The sequence below is a fragment of the Rhipicephalus sanguineus genome, chromosome 7 (genome assembly GCF_013339695.2).
Source record: "Rhipicephalus sanguineus isolate Rsan-2018 chromosome 7, BIME_Rsan_1.4, whole genome shotgun sequence".
Classification (NCBI taxonomy): domain Eukaryota; kingdom Metazoa; phylum Arthropoda; class Arachnida; order Ixodida; family Ixodidae; genus Rhipicephalus; species Rhipicephalus sanguineus.
Window position 1 is genome coordinate 144250727 of NC_051182.1, and position 24989 is coordinate 144275715.

At 48.7% G+C, this 24989-nt stretch overlaps 2 protein-coding genes and 1 long non-coding RNA gene across 5 annotated transcripts in view; all 3 read left to right on the plus strand.

Moving 5' to 3' along the window:
• Positions 1-1005, plus strand: part of LOC119400926 (uncharacterized) — a 34929-nt gene extending 33924 nt beyond the window's left edge. The window contains exon 17 of the mRNA XM_049417535.1: positions 983-1005. Coding sequence (XP_049273492.1) covers positions 983-1005 — 23 coding nt within the window. The remainder of the gene's footprint in view (positions 1-982) is intronic.
• Positions 1006-3350: 2345 nt separating this feature from the next.
• LOC125759368 (uncharacterized) lies at positions 3351-5867 on the plus strand. The gene is made up of 3 exons (XR_007416970.1): positions 3351-3489; positions 5048-5153; positions 5727-5867. It is a non-coding gene; the product is annotated as an uncharacterized LOC125759368 (long non-coding RNA).
• Positions 5868-8061: 2194 nt separating this feature from the next.
• Positions 8062-23590, plus strand: LOC119400145 (uncharacterized). Of its 3 annotated transcripts, XM_049417987.1 has the most exons (5): positions 8062-8175; positions 9030-9144; positions 10083-10262; positions 11233-11343; positions 11680-11778. In XM_049417987.1, the coding sequence occupies exons 1-4, from the start codon at positions 8159-8161 to the stop codon at positions 11314-11316; spliced, it is 396 nt and encodes a 131-aa protein (XP_049273944.1). In that variant the 5' UTR covers positions 8062-8158; the 3' UTR covers positions 11317-11343; positions 11680-11778. The 3 variants fall into 3 exon arrangements, with proteins under 3 accessions (XP_049273944.1, XP_049273943.1, XP_049273945.1); XM_049417986.1 differs by lacking the exons at positions 11233-11343; positions 11680-11778 and adding an exon at positions 23459-23590; XM_049417988.1 differs by lacking the exons at positions 10083-10262; positions 11233-11343; positions 11680-11778 and adding exons at positions 21604-21787; positions 23459-23590.
• Positions 23591-24989: the final 1399 nt, after the last annotated feature.

Below are 24989 nucleotides of genomic sequence, written 5' to 3' on the forward strand. Positions count from 1 at the left end.
AATCGTCGGTGAATTTTTCACCAATGCTCAATTTATAATGTAAAGCGTGTGGTAATTTCTTTATCGTTGATTTTGAGACGGCTATAACTTATGCACGAACTATTAGAGATGAGAAGACTCCATGCGATTTCCCTATGGTCCTATTGGATTGGTATTCGACGTAGATATCTAGTGGGGAGGACTACATCGTTTTTCACTTTGAGATAGCAATAGCGCAGGTGCGCGTCATTCTCACCGTATTCTAGTTGAGGCATATAGATAAGGCGATAACTGGTAGATTGCTTTTCTATTCAGTGAAGTGTTCGTCGCGAGCCCTTCTTGTCGTGTAGCGTATGTTGCACGGAATACGATGTTATAACCTGGCAAGAACTGTTGCTGTGTTCTTGCGCCATTTCTAGAAATGTACAAAAGTCACACATAGTTTCGTACTATCACACTAGAGGGAAATCTGGCGCTAGTGTCTATGAGAGCTGCAACGCACGGCGCTTCAGCCAGCATGGGAACGATGGGCAGTACATGGATTTCCCCAAGCTCCCTTCTTTCGGTTCCGTGTGATCTGCAGCCGCTTTGTCGCAAGACGTAGTTCAGCTAATGTTCAGCAGTCTCACTTCACCACCTTTACCATTTTAGGCTGACTAATTCAAACCAGCTTAGGAGATTCACAACGAGCCATTCTTGTTGTCTTTTCAACAAAGCCACAAGTGCGTTCGAAGCCGCAAGCATGAAGACAGGGCAAATCCGTGTACTACCCATCATACCGATGATGGCTGAACGATCGCAGCGCCACTGATCCCTCTAGTAAATATAAGAAACTCCATGTAGTTGCACACGGCTAGGTGCTATCGGCGTTACGGACGGGCTCGAATGGTTCGTACGATGTCGTACAAACCATCCAAGTGGCCCCGTAACGTCCATGACAGAAACATTCTGGTATTAGGGAGTACGAAACGCTCACATCGAGGTTACCTTGCTTGTTACGCAGGCTGCAACGGCGAAGGCGAATAGAGTGGCCTCGGCTGTGGCAAGCGGTAGCGTGCAACAACCGCCAACGCGAGCAATCTGCGCAGTCTACGTTATCTGCGTCCTTGGTCGCCCTGGGTGCGTGCTGCACACAATCTTGGATCGTTACCTTCCCAACTTCTTTTTTTATGGCGAAGCTGTCGGCCTCTGGTTGGTCGAAATTTTGTTTGGCCGTGTCGTTTTCAGGATAAATCAAAGCGCGAATTTTGAGAATTTCGCGGGTAGGGCCTTCGTCAAAGAGATCGGCTACAGTCATACGTAGCACACTGAGGCTAAGTCAAGACACATTGAGTAAGCAGAAGCTTCTATTCATCATTATGCGCAATGTATCGTGCTCTTTCTTGGCCACTAGTTCAAAGAACTCGCAAAAATGTGTTTCGTCCGCACACGTGGACTGTGGGCCTCAAGGGGATAATTACATGTATTTCGAGTGTATTTTCTAGATAAATACACAGTAACTATACTACTTATCTGTTCATTGCACTTTATGCTTTGATTGCAGCGGTCTACTGTGGCATCCACCTCGGCGGGCTGTGCCGGCATAGGACGCCAGTCCTATGCCGGCACGGTGAGCAACGTCGACTGAGCAAGGTAGCTCGCTTTCGCAGACCTGGGGCTTTTTCGCTCGTCGCGGCCGCACGACCGAGTGTTCCGTCTACGTCAAGTATGCTTTGATTGCAGCGGTCTACTGTGGCATCCACCTCAGCGGGCTGTGCCGGCATAGGACGCCATGCCGGCACGGTGAGCAACGTGGGCTTTGAGCAAGGCAGCTCGCTTTCGCAGACCTGCTCTTCGCGGCCGCGCGACCGAGTGTTCCGTCTACGTCAAGTACATTCGCTGTTGGCCTGGACGGCAGCGTAGACCCGCGCGACGATTAGCACTAGCAGGTGAGCTTTAGACGAACAAATGCTCGGAGCCTACTACTGTTAGGGCTCCGTGTTTTGGGACTTTACTTCTCTTGAAATTCGCAGGGTGTTTGAATTTCAGAGTTCATTTTTTGGCGGATGTTCGGCGTTTATTAAGTGTTTAATTTTTCGAAAATCTCCAATTCTTCCAAAGTCTGCGTTTAATTTTGCATTGTTCTCAATACTCCAATATCTTCAATGCAATGATATCTGAATACGAAAACATCAGAACACACGAAGCGTATTTTGGTTGTCTGAAAGCTTTAAACGCCCAAACGCATATACACAGAAGCACAAATACTTGAAAAGAATACACTTACGTTGTGCGTATTACAACCTTAAAGCTTCCTGTAACAGGTAGAAGCATACGAGGTCCGTATATTCGATGTCGTCTGGACCCGCCATGGTTCTCTAATGTATACGGTGCTAGAATGCTGGCCCAAAGGTCGCGGGATCGAACCCGGCCGCGGAGGCCGCATTTTCGATGGAGGCGGAAATTCATGAGGACCGTGTTCTTAGAATAGGTGCACGTTAAAGAGCCCCCATGGTGGTCGCAATTTCCGGAGACCTCAACTACGGCTTCCCTCATAATCATATCATGGTTTTGGGGCGTTAAACCCCAACAAAATATTATAACCCGTGGGTCGTCAGAGCAAAGTGCGCCGATCTCGGAGGCTGTGTAAGCTGCGCCACTTGCGTCACGTGCTTGGGGTCTTCAGCGTCTAGCCCACCGGGCCGTGTCGTCATCGCGTTTGTTCGAAAAAGATTCGCAGAACACGAACGCTTTCAAGTCCTTAAATATTCCATAGCGTCATAAACAGTATGACTATTCCCCAGTTCAATGGGGAAGTCCATTTTCAGTATCGGGACAGTTTGTGACACGTACGGCTAATGATATATAGCCCTTGTACGATATGAGGACCGAAGCAAGAATTACCGTCTTTCGTCATGATTGATTCGATCAAGTTTGTGCTGGTATAAGTATTATGTAATGTTTCCGTTTTCGCTGCGGCGTGAAAAAAGAAAAAAAGAAAAAAACCTAACTTCCACGGATTCTGCGCAGTCATGGCATCACTGCGGCAATCGAGTCGACATTGAGCAAAGACCAAATATGACGATGCAGACTCAAACGGTGAGCGGGATCGTGCGAAGTCATTTTTAATCGTCAGATGGCAGAAGCTTGCACGTGCGATAAATTTTCTTCCAGTAGCGGCATGTAGGTAAAAGGAAAGGAAACGAAATAAAGTGTATTTTGACGTGGCGCTACGGGTATTACGGACGTGTTCGAATGGTTCGTACGATACGGTACAAACCATTCCTAGTGGGCCCGTAATGCGCACGAAGTGAAGAATTCTGGCATTACTGCGTACAAAACGATCACACCGATGTTACTCGCTTGTTAACGCAGGTTGCAAGGGCGAAGGCGAATCGAGTGACCTCGGCTGTGCCAAGCGGTAGCGCGCGACAACTTTGCACGCGAGTAATCTGCGCAGTCTACGCTATGCGCTCTATAGTTGCCCTGGTGGTGCGTGTTGCATGGACCTTCCGAATTAAAGCAAGCTGGGTGAGTTAAGTTTAATATATTATGATAATCGGGCAGCGTGGCACTTACGGAGGATTAAGAGCGCTCGTGTCGTCTGTTTCTCAGTCCTTCTTACGTGCACCTTTATGCTAATGTTAACATCCGTACTTCATCTTGTTCATCATCCGCCCGCAGCCGCCGCTGTCCACCCAGAGGGAATTTGCGTGGATGCCCTATCCAATCGCATTTGCTCATTTCCGTGACGTCATGCAGCTCTCGCGAATTTGACGTACACGATTTTTTCCATAGAAATTGAAATGATGGCGTAGCTGGTTTGATGTCGAAAACGTTTGAAACTTGAGCAATATTCTGATATCGCTGTTCAGCCACTAGTAATATTTTAAGTAAAAAGTAGGAACGACGAGCTGTTTATTAATAGGCGTAGTACTTACACTAGCAGCGAAAAAGTACTTAAATGTTAAAATTAAAACCATCTGGCCCAACTCCTTTCAACAAATGAATGGCAAGTTGCTGCCTGAGTGGCTGGTGTGCTGGCTGCTGAGCTTGTATTTATTCCTAAATTCTGACTATAGTTGGTCGAGATTTTTTTTTGTTGGTCGCGTCATTCTAGCCATAAAACACGAATTTCAGGAAAGGCAACCCGCGCGAAATGTGAAATTCATGCGTGAATTATCATTCACACAGAACCACCAGAGTTCCGACACTTTTCGAATACAAGAAACCCCTCGGACGCAAATTATGACGGACTCTCTGTAAATGTGCTTAATTTGCACAACAGAATTCCAAGACACTCAATGTTATTGTTTCAAGGAAGAAAATTAATGCTATTGTTTGTGTTTCTGTAATAAACCGTAATTCGCGTGTGATTATTTATGTATTGCGCAGTCAGTCATGTTAAATTTTTACGTGAAGATTCAAATCATAAATGCAAATTGCATCCTCCAAATTTTTGTTGTTGATTTCGAGTAAAGAAACAGAACAGTCTTGACTTTGGCTCTTGAACGCGGCTCATCAAGCGACGCGTCGATAATCGTAGCGCCTTCGCCAGTGTGATCGGCCAGAGTCATACGCAGCACGTTGAGGTTAAGTCGAGACACATCGACTACTATGGAGGTCCAGTTCATCCTGTGCGCAATGTATCTATCTCTCATGCTCTTTCTTGGCCACTATACTCCGTTTCTTACATAAACTGCAACGCTGTGGAAGCTACGCACCACAGCGTTTCACCTTATGGCTCCGGCTACGTGGCTTCGGCTGCGCGCTACCGGAACTGATCGCGGAGGACACAATACGAAAACACAAAATGCTAAGCGATACAGAGGAACCTATAGACAACCGCAAAAATAACCGAGTTCATCTTTATCACCATCAAAAAACGAAAACATCGCATTACGGGTGGTAAACTTTTTAAACTATTTCGATGTGTCAACGCATCTACTGCAAAAAGTCTTGGCAACTTCCACAGCGTTGCTCCTGATGTATGGAACGGAGTACAGTCAAAATAACTCCTCATATGTGGACATAGCGCCTGACGGAAATGATTACATGTGTGTTCAATGTGATGTATACTGTATTGCAGCGGTTTACTGTGACATCCACCTCACTGTGTTGTGCCGGCATACAAAGCCAGTCACAAGGCGACTTCGAGCAGCGCAGACCCATGTGACTGACTACCTGTGCTGCAGGTACGCTTTAGACGATGAAATTCTCGGAACGTGCTACCAAGCGAAAACGTCGTTATACACATTGCTGCATATATTACCCCCAAGTGACTTGCGTTACGTTTGTTTCGGTGGAAGTTAATTGCGGTTCCTGTCACGCATCGTGTTTCCCCATAACGCAAGTAACTCGCGTTGCTGTCGAAATAATCAACATGAACGCATAAGCGTGCGCGCAGGGGCTGTGTAATCAGCGCCACGTGCGCCACAAGCTCGGGGTCTGGCGTTTAGCCCGTTTGGCCGGGACGTCATCGCGATTGGTTGAAGCGGTTCGCAGATCGCGAACGCGTTCATCTAACCCGCAAAAATTGTCATTAACGGTATGGCGATTCCCTAATTAAGTGGGCAAAAAAGAATCTAGCTCCAGTTCCCGTGGTGTTACAATCTTGCGTCGGTTACGACTAAATGAAATATAATCGCCTTTATACGCGATCTGAAGAGCGAATCAAGAATGAGCATGTTTGGTCACGTGCGATTCGGTCAAATTGGCGCTGCATGGTGTAAGTATTATCTTCGTTATCTTGTCCCTTTTCATTGCAGCATGAAAAAAATCCTTCCACGGATTCTGTACAGTCATGGCATCACTGCCTCAACGGACTCGACCCTGAGCAAAGGCCAGTGAGGACACAAGCGCATGGTGAGCAGAATCATGCGAGGGGTCACTCTCAATCGTCAGACGGCGGAAACAGGCACGTGCGAAAAGTCCTTTCAACTTTTCTGTAGAGCATTGTAGGTAACAGGAAGTGAAGAAAGTGGATAAACAATGGGCCATAATATTTGGCTACCTTTAGACAAGCAACTTTAGACAAGCAACTCGCCTCAACGTTGCTGTTTGCTCACACTGGTGTGCTGGTCGCAATGCTCGTATAGCTTTGTTCAGTGGCGGTGAACTCGTTATCTCGTCACAGAAGGAAAATTTTCATGATTTTTGCAACCTCAGTAAGTATCAGGGAAATGCAGGGTTCGCATTGTGCATATCTAGTAATCTGTTGTAACATGTGGTCAGAACGTGAAAACTCAATAACTGAATAGGAAAAATGACGTGGTCGTCTTCGAGGCAGCAGCTGCCTATCTTAGCGCGTGCATTTGAACAGTGCGTGTCACTGGAGCCGACGTTTTGACAAGTGGTCTCGACGCCAAGATAAGGCGAAGAAAATATCCCTTCTCACACTGCTGGCCCCAGCGGTACGACATCTTTTTTTTTTTTTTAAAACTGCTACTGTGTTCATAGAACACCCTATGTATAGTCGCAAACATGTATCAAAGTCAAAGTGAATTCATTATTCTAGTGCTGTAGTGTTCATTGTTCTAGGGGAAAAGGAAAACATCCACGAATATATCGCTGTATAACCTATCGCAGATCTCCTTTAAATATCTATGACGCGAAAGATATATATCTCAGTACTGTGCATCAAACCGCTGACGTCAGTTTTGCCTATTGTGCAGGCGGCATCAGCGATGGATGGCTGACCGAGTGGCATCGGCTGTGGCGATCAGTTGCGTGCAGTGAGGTGAAACAAGCAGCCTTGCGCTTCTTGTCCCGGGGTGCGTCTTGAGTTTCATTTGTTACCTTACGATGTTCGTTTTAGTTTGTCAAGTCGTTCAAGACATAAATTTGAGAACGTATATGGGCACCGAACAGTATAAGTAGGCTTCAGGAAAAAAAGATGAGAAAAAAAATCTTGGCTGCTCGATTCTTCGGTGGCAACATGAGACGTGCATTTTTTACGAATGTGAGAGATGTCCTCATTCGTGAAAATCACGGCTCGAGCTATGCAGCCAATGGGAGTGCGCGGATATTCAAAAGCTCTTCTGTTAATGGAGTAGCGCGTATTTAAAATTTTAACTGCCTTTTAAGTCTCTCTCAATGCAAGCCTTAGCAGATAGCAACGCGCGCTCCAAGCTTGGCCGCCAAAAGTCTGCACGGACGTTATCAAGTTACCCAACGGTGCATTTTTAAATCTTCATATCCACGAACGAAGGCGTATGCCTCGAATGGCTTCGCGTTTACTAACAAGCTGTGTAGTTGTTCCAAATTTTTTGGTTTCGGCTTTTAATGAGGCATGCTTTAGTCATGTATACCGTGTAACGACAAACGTTTGAGCACTGTGCTTTGAAAACAGTTGAATCTCATGTGTTGGGAAAGCTGTACCGTGTTCTAAACCACATCGAAAAATATACGCGATACTCTGCGTGTTTCTCCAATTAGTCCCTGCTGACCCGATGCTCGCGGGAGAAAATCCCGGCTGCGGCGGCCACATTTCGATGGAGGCAAGTTGCCAGAGCCCCATGTACTTGATTTAAAGGCACGTTAAAGAACCCTAGGTGGTCGAAATTTCCAGAGCCCGCCCCTACGGCGTCCGTTATAATCATATCGTGGTTTTGGCACGTAAAACCTCAACATTTATTATCCAACTATTCCGCTCGCCTTCGATGCGGTAATGCAGACTGCCAACGCCTACACCTCACAGGGAACATTCTGTAGACATTCTATAGAATTCTACACAGCTTATACGCCAGCCGACTGACTTCGGCCAAGACGCAGTACCGCATTGATAATTCCTCGATCGTCGTATTTGTCTATGCATAGGCAACCTATCAACCGTTCCGTGAACAGCGAAAATTTCCGGCGCACGTGAATGGGCGAGACTTAGCGTGCACGTCCCCCATCCGTGACGTAGCGCGAATCTCAACCAATCGCGTGTGGCAACGCTCGCCATCTACACGTGTAGATCGATGGTGCTTAGCCACATCACCGTAGTTAAAGGAACTTCAAGTACCGCTTTGCGTTTAGACAACATATATAAACTATTGGAAGTTGTTCGAAACATTACTTGACTGCAGTACCCCGAGCCGCGACATCTACCTTATTTGGGTTGCAGCGGCGTACTTTGACATCCACCTCCTGCGGAGCCGACGGTTCGCACAAGCGGAAAACGGACTCGACGTGCAGCGAAACACGCTCCAGGGAAATGTGCCGCTGCCATCGGTAAGAACTGTGCTCCACGAATATTTTGTGTTATTACTATAATCGATTTAACGAAGGAATTTTTCTTGGGGCTCCTTTTCTTTGATAGACGGTCATATGGATCCAAGAGACATTTGGGCCAAGGAAAGCGTAGGGGACGTTAGTTGTCTACTGTAGCATAGTAATTATGACGTAAATTTAACATGCTTTTTGGTGGGATCCGAACCCATAACCTTCCAATTACGCGTCGGGCGCGTGTTTCGATGGCTAAGGCAAGCGCGCGAGGGGAATGCAGAAAGCGATGCGGGCAAATGAGATTAACATTGCGGGGATGGCATGGCCGCTGCAAGCGCAGGACAGTGTTAAGTGGCCTTTACCCTGCTGTGGGCGTAGTCAGGTTTATTAAGAACCCTCTGGTGCTCGTCTTCGGAATATACGCCGAGGCGTTTGCACATTCAAAAGCTTCCTGGTGACTTGTTAAGTAGGCTTTCAGAACCACCTATTTCGATGAAATATGAGACATTCGAAGACAGTCACGTGATACCCACAGTTCTGACACAGTTGTGAACGTCATTAGAATTGGTGCTTGTTCGTGTGTGTGTGAATTGTGGTGTAGTTAGCACGCGGGTAGTGGGCTGAACGAAACAGAATCGCCACACTGCGCCAAGTTCCAACAGCGTACTGGCAGATTGAAAGCCTCAGCTCGATCATGGGGCGTTTCGCGACTTATCACTAGGGGAACGGCGCATGCGCCGTTTGTAAGATGCCGTACAAACCATCCAGGTAGTCCCGTAAAGCTCATATGGCTCGAAACGGTTCTGCCATTACTGCGTACAAAAAACGCTCTCATCGATGTTTCCTTGGTTTTTGTGCAGGCTGTTTCGGAGTAGGCGAATCGAGTGGCCTTGGGCTGTGGCAAGCAGTTGCGTGCAACAACCGACTTCGCGGGTTATCAGCGCAGTCTGTGCCATCCGCCGTTGGTCGTCCTGGGTGCGTGTTCCATGCCATCTTTGATCGTTCGGGATTTTTTTTTTTTTTGGCCGCGTCGTGCTCGGTGAACAATCGCAATGTTTCTCCCATTCATATTTTTCGTTCTCCTATTCTCCTATTCGCATCTACAGATGAAGAAGACGAAGTCCAATAAGTGCCTGGATATATAATTTTCTAAACGCGTTAACGATTGCGAGCGAGCAAAACCGATATCGGCCGCAAGCTGCTGTACTACTTTCGGAGCAACACGAATGTGCGGAGGCCCCGCCTCCGTAGCCTTCGCTCCTCGGCCAGGATACGTTGTCGCCGAGTATAGTGCGTAGCTCCCTCAATTTGTTTTCTCTAGTATGGCAAATCGTATGTCATTACAATAATCCTATCGATTTTCCGTGTAACCACTGGGCTTATTATATTTATAAAGGGACGCTAAAGAGAGAACAGATTTTTCTCGTGTGAGTAAATTAACTCTTTCACAATACCAAACAGTGCCACGCTTGCTAACCGAGAAAATGGGCAAATAGAAAATGCATGTGGCGACACCACCTTGACGTTACTGTACCAATCGCCGTGACGTCATGGATACTGGCGACCTACATCAGCCCTAGTCGGGAAGTTTTGTTTATACTACAATGACGCCAAAATACCAAAATAAACTTTTAAGATCCGTGGCGTCACGCGCGATATTAACGCGCAATTAAGAGTTTTTGATCTTGATTTGATTTTCTCCTCTTATTATTAAAGCTATGAGGGTGATATTAACGACATTAAGAGTTCAGAGTAAAACTTATCAATATAAACCGATTCACTTTAACGTCGCTTCCATCTAAATACGACCGCAGTGGCCGGCATCGAACCCGCGAGTTTCGAGCCGAGCACCAGTGTCCCTATCAGCATGCCACACTGTGCACTGATCATTACACGGCGTGCCTTGATCGCAGCGGTCTACTGTGGCATCCACCTCCACTGCCAGGACGCGCAGCCAATCACGAATCGGCTTTCAGCAAGGCAACTCGCTTTCACCGACAAGAATAATGCGACCTATTGTTTCGTCTTCGTCAAGTACCATCGCCGTCGGCCTGGACCGCAGCGTAGACCCGTGCGACGACCTGTACGAGCAGGTGAGCTTTAGAAGGTCGCGGGATCGAATCCCGGCCGCGGTGGCCGCATTTCGATGGGGGCAGCCCCGCTTCAATGGCGGCCAGGAGCACTGCGACTCTGGCGGCATTTTCGGCGTGCTGGACAGTCACGAGTCTCGGAGGCCGCGCTCAGCGGCACGGCCTCCCACAGCCTGCGATTCTGATGTTTTTCAACACGTTCTGAATCGTGCAGCACACAGAGAATGCTTAGATTAGCGTTCTACCAATGAATTTATGCCTGCATGCTGTGCGGCATCTGAATGTGCTAAGTGCTTGCGATCTATCAGGTTAACGCCAGAACGGGAACTTTTCAAGGCGAAAGCCTTAAATGCATCATCAAATGCGAAACGTGACCGTCGGCGGCGCCGGCGCCTACACGATTCATGCGAAAGATCGCCACGTCACAGATCGCCAAAATTTGTGACGTCGTCACGACGTCACTCTAACGTTACATAGCGTATATATCAAAATATTTCAATCGTGTATAGCAAAAGGTTTCACTTCAAAATGGCATGAAGGAAGTTTAGGTAACAAGAATCTTTAATTTATTATAATTTGATCTTCATAGTGGCTCCGTTGCCGATAATGAACACAAATGGCAAGATTCGCGTCTCCAAACGTGGACGCCGGGTCGCAAAACGATAAGTTTCTCTAAAAGAATTTCGCTAATTAACTCAGCACTCACTTAACTTCCACAATTAAAATAGCCCTAATGTACTTCGATTAGCTCACTGTTCACCTAATGATTGCCAAGTTATCATACATATGCATGGTCACGCTTACACAGCTTTCGTTCCCCTAGACGTTACGTGATCTTTCTTGCTGCTTCTTGCGCGCTCGTATGAGGCGTAAAACGCTTTCGCCTTAGGATAGTATTTATAGGTGTTCGGCAAAATTAGTTAACTGTGGAACAGAGGGTCCTGCCACATTACGCTGTTTGCTTCCACTTCAGCTGCCTACTGTGGCATCCACCTTGGTGGTCCCTGCGCGCAGCCTTGGAACCGGACCGACATTGCGCAAAGCAAGATCGCAGTAGTGGACAACCTCCTGCTGGCCGCCTTTGGTGAGAACTACGCCGGTTTATATTAAGCACGAAACGTGTTTTAACCCCCGTTATCGGCAATTTTTGTCCCTCTAATTTACTTTAATTCGTTGTTCACCTAATGATTGCCAATTTGTCGTCATACAAATTGCACGGTCACGCTTTCACTTTTGTGTCCCTAGACATCACGTGATTTCTTGCTTCACTTCTATCGCGCTGGCTTTTCGTTCAGGGCCGCATTCGCATGAGGCGCATAAGGTTTTCGCCTTCATATTGGAAGTTTTTGAAATCGTCTGCGAACATTAGTTGAATGTAATAAAAATGGTCCTCATACGTTACTGTTTGCTTCCTCTGCAGCGGCTTACTGTGGCATTCACCTCAGTGGTCTCTGCGCGCAACCTTGGAACCGGGCCGTCGTTGAGCAAAGGACCTTACACTTGTGGACTTGGTTTTCACCGTTGGTGAGAACTGTGCCTGTTTATATTGAGCATGAAATGATAATGGTTCCCCGTTGTGGGCGACGTTTGAGCTGAAAGCCAGAGCCGCGGTGTATTCGGGCGCTCAAACGAGAACATCCGGGCACCGTTGCGAGAAGAAAACTAAAACATCCGGGCGCGGTTATTCGAAAACTTTCCTGTTAGTTGAGTAGTTCATTCTTTATTGGAAAATTGGAGATCAAAACAGTAGAACCCCGCTGTTACGTTCCTCACTTGTTTTCCCGCTTGTTACGTCGTTTTCCGCCGGTTCCGGCATAGCTCCCTTAGGAACTAATGTATTGAAAGCCCCCGCTGTTACGTCGTAATTGAGGGACCGTTCCCGAATGATACGTCACGAAGTGTGGACAGAGCCGGCCAAGCGACGGCGGAAGAGAGCGGCCATGTTGACTTCTCACGCAGCTTGGCCTATAGCTTGACCGTAAGATCAGGCGCGTGAGTGGCGCAAGCAACACGAATGACGTACTGTTGCCGCGAATAAGGGCATAGCCTTCGAGATTCGTATTGCAATTATGGCGTCTATGATGTAATTGGTTTTAGAAGCGTTTTCAGCGCTCGCGAAAGCAAGCCCTTCGAGAATGGCGTTTGTTTCCGTTCGTCGCGTTGGCGTGGACTCACCTTTGTTTGCCGGAGGAGTTAGCGCAGTTCACTCAACGTTCGACAACCGAAGTTTGACCAGACGTTGCGCAGAGGCGATGTCGTACCCGATGACGGTCAAACTGAAGGGCCACTACTGCTACATTAAAACTACCAAGTACATAAAGCTGCTTGTTTAATCTTCATATCCACGCAGGACGGTCTATGCCTCGAATAGGTGCGCGTTTGCGAACAAGCAGTGTAGTTTTTCCTTGTAGGCATTCCTTGTAGTGTATACCGCGTGAAGACAAACGTTTGAGGTGTACGCTTTGCGAAGTTTAAGGTTATTTGACAAAGCTGTATCGTGTTCCCAAAACACATCGAAAGTACCGCGTTCGTACCTCAGCCATTCGCATGTGGCAGAAATATTTGTAAGCGGCACTACGCTTTTAGCCACATCACAGTATTGCGTAGTACTCGGATAAAGGAACTTGTGGCCCCGCTTTGCATTTATATTCGCATAATGTAACTATTTAACTGAACAGCACAAACTGTCGCAATTTGTGGGGAACATTATTTGACCGTAATACCCCAAGCCGTGAATACACGCTTTTTCATGTGATGCAGCGGCGTACTGTGGCATCCACCTCGTGCGGAGCCGTCGGTTCGCACAAGCGGAAAACTGACTCGACGTTGGGCAGGCAGAGACGCTCGAGCGAAATGTGCCGCTGCTGTCGGTGAGAAGTGTGCTCCACGAATATTTTGTGTTATTACTGCAATCGGGTGAACGAAGAATTGAAATTTCGAGGGGCTCGTTTCTTTGTGAGATAAATCAACCGAATCCAAGATACAACAGGGGAAGATGATGATGATGTGTTGGTGGCCTGCCCCTTTGCAACGGGGGAACACTCTGTGTCCTGACCTCAACAAAAAATAATAAAACAAATAAAAAACGGGAAGAAAAGGAAAAAAACAGAATAAAAAAAAAACGGAATGAAAAACACACGATAAAGGCAGGAGACGAGCACAGGGCAGCCTAGGTCTTAAGTCCGTCGTACGTTTGCCCACCACTCGGAAAGCCGCCTTTTCGTGACTGCCACCACGTGTCGTCCACCCCTACCGTCACTGCTGCCATCTTCCTCGAGCACTTGAAACCCCAGCGCCTGTGGGAGGGTTGCGCCCTCCACCGGAGCAGTTGGGAGACTCCTGCATCGAAGAACGAGGTGCTCCTGCGTCTCCGTCTCTACACCGCAAACTCTGCACAGGCTGCTGACTACATCGCCGTCGAACCTTCTGCGGTACTCAAGAGTGCGAAGAGCCCCAACTCTCGCCTCGAACAGGAGGCTGCTGCCAATACTGTTGTCGTAGAAGCGCGACCCACTGATGCTCTCCTTATATTTCCTGTAGCACTCGAGGGTGGACTTGGCCTCCGTAGCCTTTCTCCATCGGATGTCCTCTGCTTCCCTGACTCGCAGGCGGACCTCGACCGCCCACTTAGCCGCAGTTTCAGTAGGGATGGCTTCTGCAAAGAAGCCATACTTCTTCTCCAGCTAATACAGTCGTCGTGTCCAGTCAGTCCTCATGCATGTCGCCGAAAGATACTCGAACACGCGGCGCGCCCACCGAATGCGTTGCATGAGCATGAGACGACCCCGGTAGACAAGCGCCCCCGCCACGGTGGTCTAGTGGTTATGGCGCTCGACTGCTGACCCGAAGGTCGCGGGATCGAATCCCGGCCGCGGCGGCTGCATTTTCGATGGAGGCGAAAATGTTTGAGGCCCGTGTACTTAGATTTAGGTGCACGTTAAAGAACCCCAGGTGGTCGCAATTTCCGGAGCCCTCCACTACGGCGTCTCTCATAATCATATCGTGGTTTTGGGACGTTAAACCCCAGATATTATTATTATTATTAATCTTGCTGGCGGCTTCCCGAGCTTCAAAGCTCGACCATCCGACGTCCCCCTGTACCGCCTCGTTGGCAACTCGACCATGGCCACCGAGCGCCGCACGATCAACCTCTCGTTGTTGATGCTCCAACCACTCACGTGTCGTTGGCGATATGCACACAACCGCGTTTCCAAACGTCAGGCCCGGCACGTGAACCATTTTACATAGGTCGCGGATCATTTGGAAGCGGTTGCAACCCCAGAGGCATCGACGACGGAGGATTCTTTGAGCCTGCAGCGCAGCCTGTCGAATCTTGGTCTCGTGCAGACTGTACTTCGCTGCATCCACACACAGGGTGACTCCAAGGTACCTGTACTCGTTGCGTGCGGCCAGTGGTTCTCCTCCCAAGGTCAACGCCGCTGCATCGGTACTCCCTCCAGCTAGTCGGACAACCGCTGATTTCTTTATGTTGAATCGGAGTCCAAGACTCACGATTTCTGTCTGGCAGATGTCGAGGAGGGATTGCAGCTCCTGGTGACTCTCTGCCATAAGAACGAGGTCGTCCGCAAAAGCGAAACCAGGCCGGTGGTGATTCTCGCTTGCACTAGTTGCGCTGAAACGCATGCTGAATCCAAGGTTTGAGTTCAGCAAGGCCCACTCTAGTCTGGATGCGTACAGGATGTACAGCAATGGCGACAGTGGGCAGCCCTGCCTCAGACCCTTATTTACACGAATAGGGCCAGTGATTGTCACCCAACTGCACACTCACTACATTGTCGCTGTACATCCGTCGTATAGTGGAGATCAGCAGTTGTGGTAGTCCAAGGTCGGATAAGCATGCGAATAGAGGACCATGGGGCACGTTATCGTACGCTTTTTCAACATCCGGAAAGCAGCACAACAACGTCCTCCCCTCTTTTCGGGCTATTTCTGCACATTGCGTGACGACGAACAGATTGTCATCCAGCCGTCTGCCTGGTCTGAAGCCATTCTGGAGCTCGGTCAGTAGTCCCTTGGTCTCCGCCCAGCCACTCAACCATGCTTTGATCACTCCCGCGAATACGCGATTCATAACGCTGGTAACCGTTATTGTCCTGTAGTCCTCTGTTTCTCGCATCACCGCCCCGTTTAGGGATAAGAATCACACTGCCCTGATGCCATTCTTTGGGGATGGGCTCGCCTTCGATGATGGCCGTGAGGATCTCTGCGAGCTGTTCCCTCGAGTCCTCTCCCAAGCGCTTTAGTACGCGCGCTGGCATGCCGTCGGGGCCAGTGGCCGTTCGGGCCCTAACCCGCTTCAAAGCCAGTTCAACTGTGAGCCTTGAGAAGGCCCAGGGTGGTTCTTCCTGGCCTGGAGACTGTTCAGTATTGGGACTGGCTGCCTCCTCTTCAGTAAGGGGGGTGGTCGTAGTCAGGCCTGAGGCCCGGAAAATCCGGGAGAAGTGCTGTGTAATGTATTCACACGGCTCGGTGACCGGCTGCCCCGTTGCCGCATCTACGAGTGGAGGTGGCGGGGGGGCGGCCCTGTCCAAGGACCTGACGTATGTCCAAAACTTGTGTGTTGCGGGTCTTCCTTCCTGTCTGATGGACTGGATCAGCCTAAGGTTGTAGTCTGCTATCTTGCATTGAACTAGGGCCTGCACCTTGTGCTTTTGGTCCAGATACACAGCCCACTTCTCTGCACATACCTCAGTGTCGGGACCTTTGACGGTCCTCCGATGTTCCCGATTTGCTTGGCGGCGTTCTTTCCACGCCACTTCCACTTCTCTGTCCCACCATGGGTTCTGTGGTCTGTGTCCCCGCCGGCGTTCCTGGACCATCAGGGTACGCATTACAGCGTCCAAAGCGCCCACAAACTCACTATATGTGTGGGATTTCCGCCGTTGAGGACAATTTTCAACATCCTCGGCGACCCTCTCGACTGACTTGCTCGGCAAGTACTTGCCACGCCTCGGTTGAGGTGACCTGCAGCCTGTACGAAAGCCGCCCTTGGAGAACGACAGCCGTATGCGATTGTGGTCGCTTCCGAGGCTGAACTGGCCGTCTTCATTGATATGTACCTGTGCTATGCGAGCGGCCAGTTTTGCAGTCACCAGCGCATAGTCTATGTTAGAGCGGCTGCTACGAGCGCACCAGGTGAAGCATCCCTCACAGTCATTACGGAGGTTGACGATCTCCAAGGAGAGCTGCTCCGCACACCGCAACAACAGCTCTCCGTTGTAGTCTAAGTACCCGTCGGTGGCCGGGATGTGTCCGTTGAAGTCTCCCATCAACAGTACTTCGCGGCCTGTACCCCACCGTTTCACATCTTCGACGATACACTGTAGGACTTTGTCGTTGCCGTCGTGTGGTCCACTTGTCACCGTTAAATACACCACACCAAAGAGGACAGACCAAAGAGGACAGACCAAAGAGGGCACCCAAGCTGCATTGCTGCGCCACAGCACACCAACGCCGCCTCCTTTGCGGCTATCACCCGTACGGTTGCAGCCCGCCCACTGCCAATCCGGATCAACTGGCGGCTCCTCTAGCTCGCGAAGGTGAGTTTCCGCCACTCCATACAGAGTGATATCTTCCCTATTCAGCGTCGCATACAGCTCAGCCCACTTTGCTGCCTTCCTAGCCCCATGAAGATTGAGAAAACCGACGTTCACATTGGTGATTGTGCGTTTGCGGCGGTGTCTTTGATGGCACTTCGGAATCATTGGGGGGGATTTGCAGTGGCAACATCAGGTGTTGGCGCATCATTTGCTGGCGGATCATTTCTCCAACCATTTGGTAGAGCTCGGGGCTTACGCTGGGACTGAGTGTTTGCCATGGGGTCATTGTAGGGTGGGCAGTGCCCAGGTGCGGCCCCCATGTGAGCGGAACCGAACTCGGCCCCGGTGGAAGGGACGCCAGTACACCACCCCGGTGGACGGGGTGATATACTGGCGGGGGAGACGCCATCACATCGGGCCGGTCCGGTAGATGCTGTGATCTGTGCAGTTCCAGAGGTCTGGCGCTCGTGCTCTCCGGTGTTATTCTTTCTTCGATATTCGGTGTACAGCGCCATCTGTACAGCGCCATCTGTCGACAAGCCCGTAAGCTTGATCCGCCGTGCTGGGCGCGAAAACTAAACCAGCTGCTTATCGCGGCCTCTCACGTGTTCGCTGCTGGTTCTTTGTCTTCATTCAGCGATGGCTGTCCATTGCTTCGTGCGCTGTGCAGGCAATAAGAGAGCCGTGACAATGCCGGGAACAAGGCTAACACCGATAGTAATGTCAGATTTCGTAACGGCGGCATCTTAAGCCAATCGCAGGGGCTGTAGCAGTCCTTCGGGCCAACCAGACTTGATCAATGCCAGAATTTGACAATGTCCGGGATAGCATCCCTTGTTTCGTCAATGAGATTAGCACTGGCATTTGGTTCGGAACTTACCGGCGCGCGCAAACGCGCTCTTCAACCCCAGTTCTTATATCCCCGTGCAATTTAGTTTCTTGACTGCAATATAAGCAGAACAGAATTTCGATATACGCATTTTTAAACACACGGGTGTCGCGCACGAGCGAAAGAGCAAGATTATAATCAACATTTGCTTGTCGGTGTTGCAGATCGACGAAAGCGGTGATTTACGTACTATGTAGGGAGGGTTGTCGTACGGTTCCATTCTAAAAAAAAAATAATGGTTTCTTCGCAGTGTATATTGAAATCCTTGGGAGGTTTGACTACACATTTAGGAGATCGCTTCGAGCAGTGATACTCGCGGGCAATTTTTCTTGGCAATAAAACGAAGGCTCCAGAGCCAAATGGTGCTACCGCTAATGAATGTTGTCCCACAATTGCGTCCGTCTTTTCTACATTAGAAGTGAAGCGAAACTCCTTCATTCAGAGCAGGAAGATCCTTGAAACAGGGCGCAGCACAGGTGAAATAATTATTTGTTAAAACTTGACGGTTGTCATATCGCGTTTTTGAACTCGTAGAAAGTATCGCCTATCACGTGTACCTCAGACGCTAAATGGCATCTGCGTCTTCATACGAGCGTTCCTCTCATTCTGATTCTTCCGTCTACTCGCCAAAAAGAACTTGCGACAAAATTTGCCCAGAAATGGCCGTCTAAGCAGATAAATCAAATGCTATGCAACCCTTAAGATCCGCTCAGCGGTCCATTTCCATAAACGTAGGAAACGTGCGCCGAACCGGACTACTTCGCGTAGGAGTACATGTGCAGAAGCAGAAGCTCGAAGTCCATACTTTTCCAAGAAAGGTGTCCCCGAGTATAATTTTACTGTGCGTGCACTTTTTCTCACCGTCCACGCGCGTACGGAGGCCACAGCCAGCCGCTTTGCATATACAGAGAAATAAATTCTGTGTATCTCTATAGGCTCATGACTGAAATCTTGGTTTTTAGTTGCCACAATTTCTTTTTTCGGTTTTCTTAGGGTGATACGTTTAAGCCAGTTTGACGGCGCTAGGGAGTGGTGCCACCGTTCTCCAGGCCAACGCCTCCTCTATTTAGAAGGAGGCGCTGTCCAGGCATACCTCCTATAGACACCGCGAAGTGGAAGGCCATCCCAGGTTTCCGGAACGTCCGGTCCATCTACTTTCTGTGACGTAGATGGATGGGCTTGATATCGATGAAGGCCATAATTTCTGACGAAATTCGTGCACGGTATTTACTCCCAAAGCAGCACCAGCACTGAAAGGTCTAGTTCTTGCTGCTTTTCGCTAATTGTTGCCTGATGACACTTTTTTTATGCTGGCATAAAAGCAGCATTATCGTCAAGAGATGGAAATCCGATGCTTGCATTGTCTACCAAGTTATGTTCGAATACGACACGTAGTCTGAATTTCCATTCTTCCCTTTTCGGCAAGTGTTGTACCAACGTTGAGGAGGTTACGGACGCGATGTATTGGTCATAGAAGGCCCATTATCGAGCATTCCTCCTCTGACGTCACAGTGCGGCAGAAAGCGGAACGCGTCCAACCTTAGTAATTGCCCGTGTATCGCTGTTGTTTCGGTTCTGGACATGGACCAGCAAAATCTTGCCGCGGCGACCGGAGAGCCACCTGCAGAGCCACCTGCGCAGCCAGCTGCCGAGCTGCCAGCGCTGTGGCTAGGTGCGCAAGTTGTCCCTGCCCAGCAGGTTTTGACCCCATGCCGCTATGCCGCCAATGGGTGCGAGGTGGCGCTTCCGGCCACCAACCTCGCTTTGCACGAGCGCGTATGCCAACAGGGGTGAGCATTCGTGTCAAAGCTTCTCATGTTTTGCTCACCACCATCATTACCGCCATCACACTAAATTCCACATAATCCAAAACTCGTAAACGGGAGGCGTTTGCTGGAGCCGACGTCTCGACAAGTGAGCTTGGCTTCAAGGCTAGGCTGCAACTGATTTCCTTAGTTTGTGAGTACAGCCGTAACGCTCCGCCACGTGGCCTCGACCCGCTTCGACTGACGCCAGCGCCGCCAAGCGCGTGACACGGTATGTTTGCTGCAGCTAACGATAGATAGAGCGCGGGTTGATTTCACTATCGTAAATTGCCATTTCATTTCAGCCTGTCAGGCTGGTCGAATATACTCACTTGGCGCGTATATATCGTGAGATAGCGGTAGCAGGCGTGCGTCATTCGCCGTAAGTTCCCAGTAACCTAACCTCACCCAACCTTACTAAAAAGTGGCAGATAACTGCCTTGGTCACTGAAGTGTTAACCTGGGACCACTTTTACGGCGGAGTTCTAAAAGGTATACCTGCCTGATTTTTCGATATCCGTCCACGAACAAAAAAAAAAAAAAAAAAAAACCCGGGACCCTCTCAGCGTGAGCCAAGACGTTACATAATGGCATCGTAATGTGACGTCATGACGACGTCACATGCAAGTGTGGTTGCAGTATTCGCTACCCGCTTTTATAAGAATGTAATAAGCACTGCATACGTACACCTGTGACTCCGCAAGTTATAAGAGATGAGAATTCGTGAACCCAGGGTGTCGCTAGGGCCGACGTTTCGACAAGCAGACTGGTCTTCAAAGGTAAACACTGAATATGGTTTGGATGGTTTGTACGATGCCGTGCAAACTGTCCAAGTAGTCCCGTAGTGCCCGTAACGTTAAACATTCTGGCATTACTACGTACAAAACGCTCACGTCGATGTTTCCTTGGTCTTTATGCAGGCTGCTTCGCCGTAGGCCAATCGAGTGGCATCGGCTGTGGCAAGCAGTTGCGTGCAACAACCGCATACGCGAGTTATCTGCGCAGTCTGTGCTATCCGCCGATGGCCGTCCTGGGTGCGTGTTTCATGCAATTATTTTTAACCGCGTCATGCTTGTTTTTATGGAAGCGAAAGATGCATGCTTCATTTAGTACCACGCCCAAAACGTACCATAACATTCGTTTCAAATAAGTATCCGCCGCCGTGGTCTAGTGGCCATGGTGCTCGACTGCTGACCCTGTGGTCGCGGGATTCAATCCCGGCCGCAGCGGCCACCTTTCGATGGAGGCGAACTGCTAAAGGCCGGTGTACTTAAATTTAAGTGCGCGTTAAAGAACCCCAGGTGGTCTAAATTTCCTGAGCCCTCCACTACGGCGTCCTTCATAATCGTATCCCGGTTATCATGGTCATCATATCATAGCGACGAATGCAGAATGAATCTGCGTAAATCGAGGCGCAGGAATGTGAGAATCTTGAAGCGGCAACCAGCACGCAATATAAAATTACCTGATGCATGAATTATCCATTCATATTCCGTCTAAAATTATGGCAGCGCCACCAGTTTTCCAGTATACCAAATGAAACTTTTCGTATGTCACTACAATAAGTCCATCTTTTTCCATGGAATAAACTACCTTTAATTTACTTTTAATGGACTCGAGAGAGAGAGCGGATTTTTTTCTGATCTGTAAATTACTCTTTCACAATACCACAAACACCGCACTTACCGCGAGAAGACGCGCAAAAAGAAAGTGTGCATGACGACGCCACCTCGAAGTTCCCGTACCAATCGCCGTGATGTCATAGATTTTGACGGCGTCTACTGGGACCTACAACGTTCCTAATCGGTAAAAGTGCATTGTCGTCTGAGGGTGCCATGGACTCAACAGCCCTATTTTCAGGACGTTTCATTGATCCACCGGTGCCAAAACACGAAAAATGCACTTTAAAATGCGTCGCGTCACGCGCGGTGGTTGTATCGCGAAGATTGAAGAAATTTTGACTTACAATTTTCTCTTCCATTATTAAACATTTCAGAGTAAAAATTACCGATCTAAACCGATTCACTTTAGTGTTCCTTTAAGTATGCCACATAACGCACCGATTATTACACGCTGTGCCTTGATCGCAGCGGTCTACTGTGGCATCCACCTCAACTGCCAGGATGCGCAGCCAGTCACGAGTCGACCTTGAGCAAAGCAACTCGCTTTCACCGACAGGGGGCTTTTTTGCTCTTCGAGCCCACACGACCGAGTGTACAGCTCTCCGTCGGACAGGACCGCAGCGTAGACCCGTGCGACGACCTGTACGAGCAGGTGAGCGGGGTCGAATCCAGGCTGCGGTAGCCGCATTTCGATGGGGGCGAAATGCTAGAGGCCCGCGTGTTTAGACTTAGGTGCACGTTAACTTGCAGCGCTATCGATACCGCTGCATTTGTGCGGTGTTAGGTTTTTTTTTTTTTAAATCTTGCGGCACGCGCAGTGAATGCTTAAAGGCTGGCTTTATTCCTGTATACTCTGCTGTACCTGAATGTGCTACGTGCTTGCAATCCATCAGCTAAACGACAGAAGCGGAATTCTTTTTAAGGGAAGAACCTTAAACACCTCACCAAATGCGAAAAGGAATCGTCGGCGCCAACACGAGGGAAGAAAAAGATCACGTGATGACGACATCCTGCGTAATCATGGTCGCTAAAATTCGTCACCGTGACGTCACATAACGTGCATAGCAAAATTAGAGTGTACTAGAACAGGGGAGTGCCCGGAACGAGCTTCGAAAAGTGAAGCCCAAACAGGGTCAATCCGCTTGTAGCGCTGCGATCGGTAGTCTGCAATGTGGCGTCGTTTAAAAGGTGCGCGCCGCTCCGCCGAAATGGTGCAGGGGTAGAATGCCCGCTTCCCACTCAGAAGGCCCGGGTTCGAATCGCAGCTGCAGGTGGTGGGTTGTTATTCTTAGTGTCACCTTTTCTAGGTGTATTGGTTTTCCTTTCTTTCTTAAAACTAGCTTAAATTGCTACGTGTTGGTTCAAAAAGTGACGCAAAATGTGAAGTAACATAGAAGAAATTTGAGAGCGAGCGCAGTTATTTGCAGCGCCACCGCCCGGGATTGAACAAAAACGTAAAGTATGGCCTCCGAGATTATAGCGAAGACGAGACTTGAAACAAGATTTCACATTTTACGTTACTTTTTGTAGCAATACGTAGCAACAGAAGCTAGTTTTAAGAAAGTAAACAACCAACGCAGCTATAAAAGGTGACACTAAGAATAAAAACCCACCATCTACAGCTGCGATTCGAACCCGGGTCTCTTGAGTGGGAAGCCGGCATTCTACCTCTGCACCACTTTGCCGGAGCCGCGCGCAACTCTTAAACGATGACACATTGCAGACTACCGATCGCAGCGCTGCGGGCGGATTGACCCTGTTTGGGCTTCACTTTCTGTACATTGGTGCTGCGGCCGTTCCGAGCACTCCCCTGTTCTAGTACACTCTAGCAAAATATTTCACTTCGAACGGATATAAGGGAACTTCAGGTAACAAGAATCTTACAATTTACCATTAGCTTAGTGTTCGCGGTCTCTCCCTTAACCATATAATGCACAGCAACGGCAAAAATCGCGTCTGCAAACGAGGACGCCGTGTTCCTAAGTTTCTCTGAATGAATTTGACTAATTAACTCGAGCTAAATTCGCATTGATCATGTAACAGTTAATTTCCTCTAATTTATATTATTTAACTCACTGTTCACCATAATGATTGACAATTGGTCGTCATGTATATGCTCGGTTTTTCTCCTTTGTGCATCTTTCGCTCTCCTAGACGTGACGTCATCTTGATTTCTCTCGCGTCATCTTTTTATTCAAGGCTGCGTTCGCGTGACGGTTAAAACGTTTTCGCCTCAAGACAGAAATTTTCGAAGTTGTCTGGGAGCATTATTTGAGAGTAATACAAAGGGCCCCGATACATTACACTGTTGCTTCCACTGCAGCGGCCTACCGTGGCATCCACCTGGGTGGTCTCTGCGCGCAGCCACAAAACTGGGAAGACGTTCAGCAATGAAGCTCATCGTAGTGGGCAACCTTCTGACCACCATTGGTGAGCACTATACCGGTTTACAGTAAGCACGAAAGGATTCTGGCTCCCGTTTTCGGCGACGTTCAAGTGACCTTGAGTCAAAGCCAGAGCCTCAGCGCAATCCGGCACTCAAACGAGAACATCCGGAAATATTTGCAAGAAAAAAGCGAGAACATTCGGGCAGGCAGTCAAATATTAAGTAAATGCTGTCTCTGAACCCTTTTTCTCCCCTAAATGTCGCGTGACCTTCACTCCTATTGCGCCGTCTTTTCGTACAAGGCAACGGTCGCATGAGTCGTACACGGCTTTCGCCTTAATATAGGAAGTTTTTCAAGTTCGCCAATATGAGTAACTAAAACTGAAGGTCTTGCTGCATTACACTGTTATGCTTCCACTGCAGCGGTCTACTGTAGCATCCACCTTGGTGGTCCCTGCGCGCAGCCCTGGAACCGGGTCGTCGTTGAGCAAAGCGGCTCACAATAGTGAACTCGGACGACCTCCTACTCGCCGGCGTTGGTGAGAGCTATGCTGGTTTATATTAAGCATGAAGTACTTTTAGCCTCCGCAGTCGACGTTCTAGTGACGTCGAGCCAAATGCCAGAGCCACGGAGCATTCGGGCCCTTAAACGACAACATTCTGGAGTGACAAAACACATCCAGACAAGAAGTCCAATGTTAAACTCGGGCCCCTTTTCCTTTCCGAGACGTCACGTGATCTTCTTTCACTTATGTCGCACCGCTTGTTCGGCAATATTAGGTGACTGTAATATCGGGGGTCCTGATGCATTACATTGTTTCCTTCGAATGCAGCGGCCTACTGCGGCATCCACCTTGGTGGTCGCTGCACGCAGCCCTGGAATCGGGCCGACGTCGAGCAAAGCAGCTCAGTAGTGCGCTCGGACGACCTCCTACTCGCCGGCGTTGGTGAGAGCTACGCTGGTTTATATTAAAGGGGGACATGATACCTGGGGCTATGTTGTCCATTTTTTGATAAGATTCAATTAGAAAGCAGATATATATGTATTTTTTTGTCCCGATTATAAAAGTGCAGAAATTTTTTCTTTGGCTCAAATAATGATTGAGATAATTAAATGTTAATTACTATTATTTGGTGAGACAATAGAACATAATAAACTTTGCAGAAAGTTATGTTTAATGCATGAGTGGAAAGCAGAATGAATAAGGATCGAACTGCTGCAAGCAGTTTTCAAATCCAACAACAATTGGCAATTTAGCAGCCCATTGAAATTTAGCATTTACAGTACAGCTACTAACGATCAAGAACAAAGGCAGGTTAAAAAATTATAGAAGAAGAGGAAGAATATGCTTGCAGCATTTCAAGCTTTATGCATTTAGCTTCATACAGCAAAAAACGTTACAGCTGTAGCTATTCTAGAGCTTGAGCAATTGCCGCACCAAACAAGCGGGGTGAGTAAAAGGTTGTT

Coding starts and splice junctions, on each gene's coding strand:
- LOC119400145 (XM_049417986.1), top strand. Junction 9,145..10,082: donor TCCGCCGTTGGTCGTCCTGG/GTGCGTGTTCCA, acceptor CCTTGATCGCAG/CGGTCTACTGTGGCATCCAC. Junction 10,263..23,458: donor GCGACGACCTGTACGAGCAG/GTGAGCTTTAGA, acceptor CTTCCACTGCAG/CGGCCTACCGTGGCATCCAC.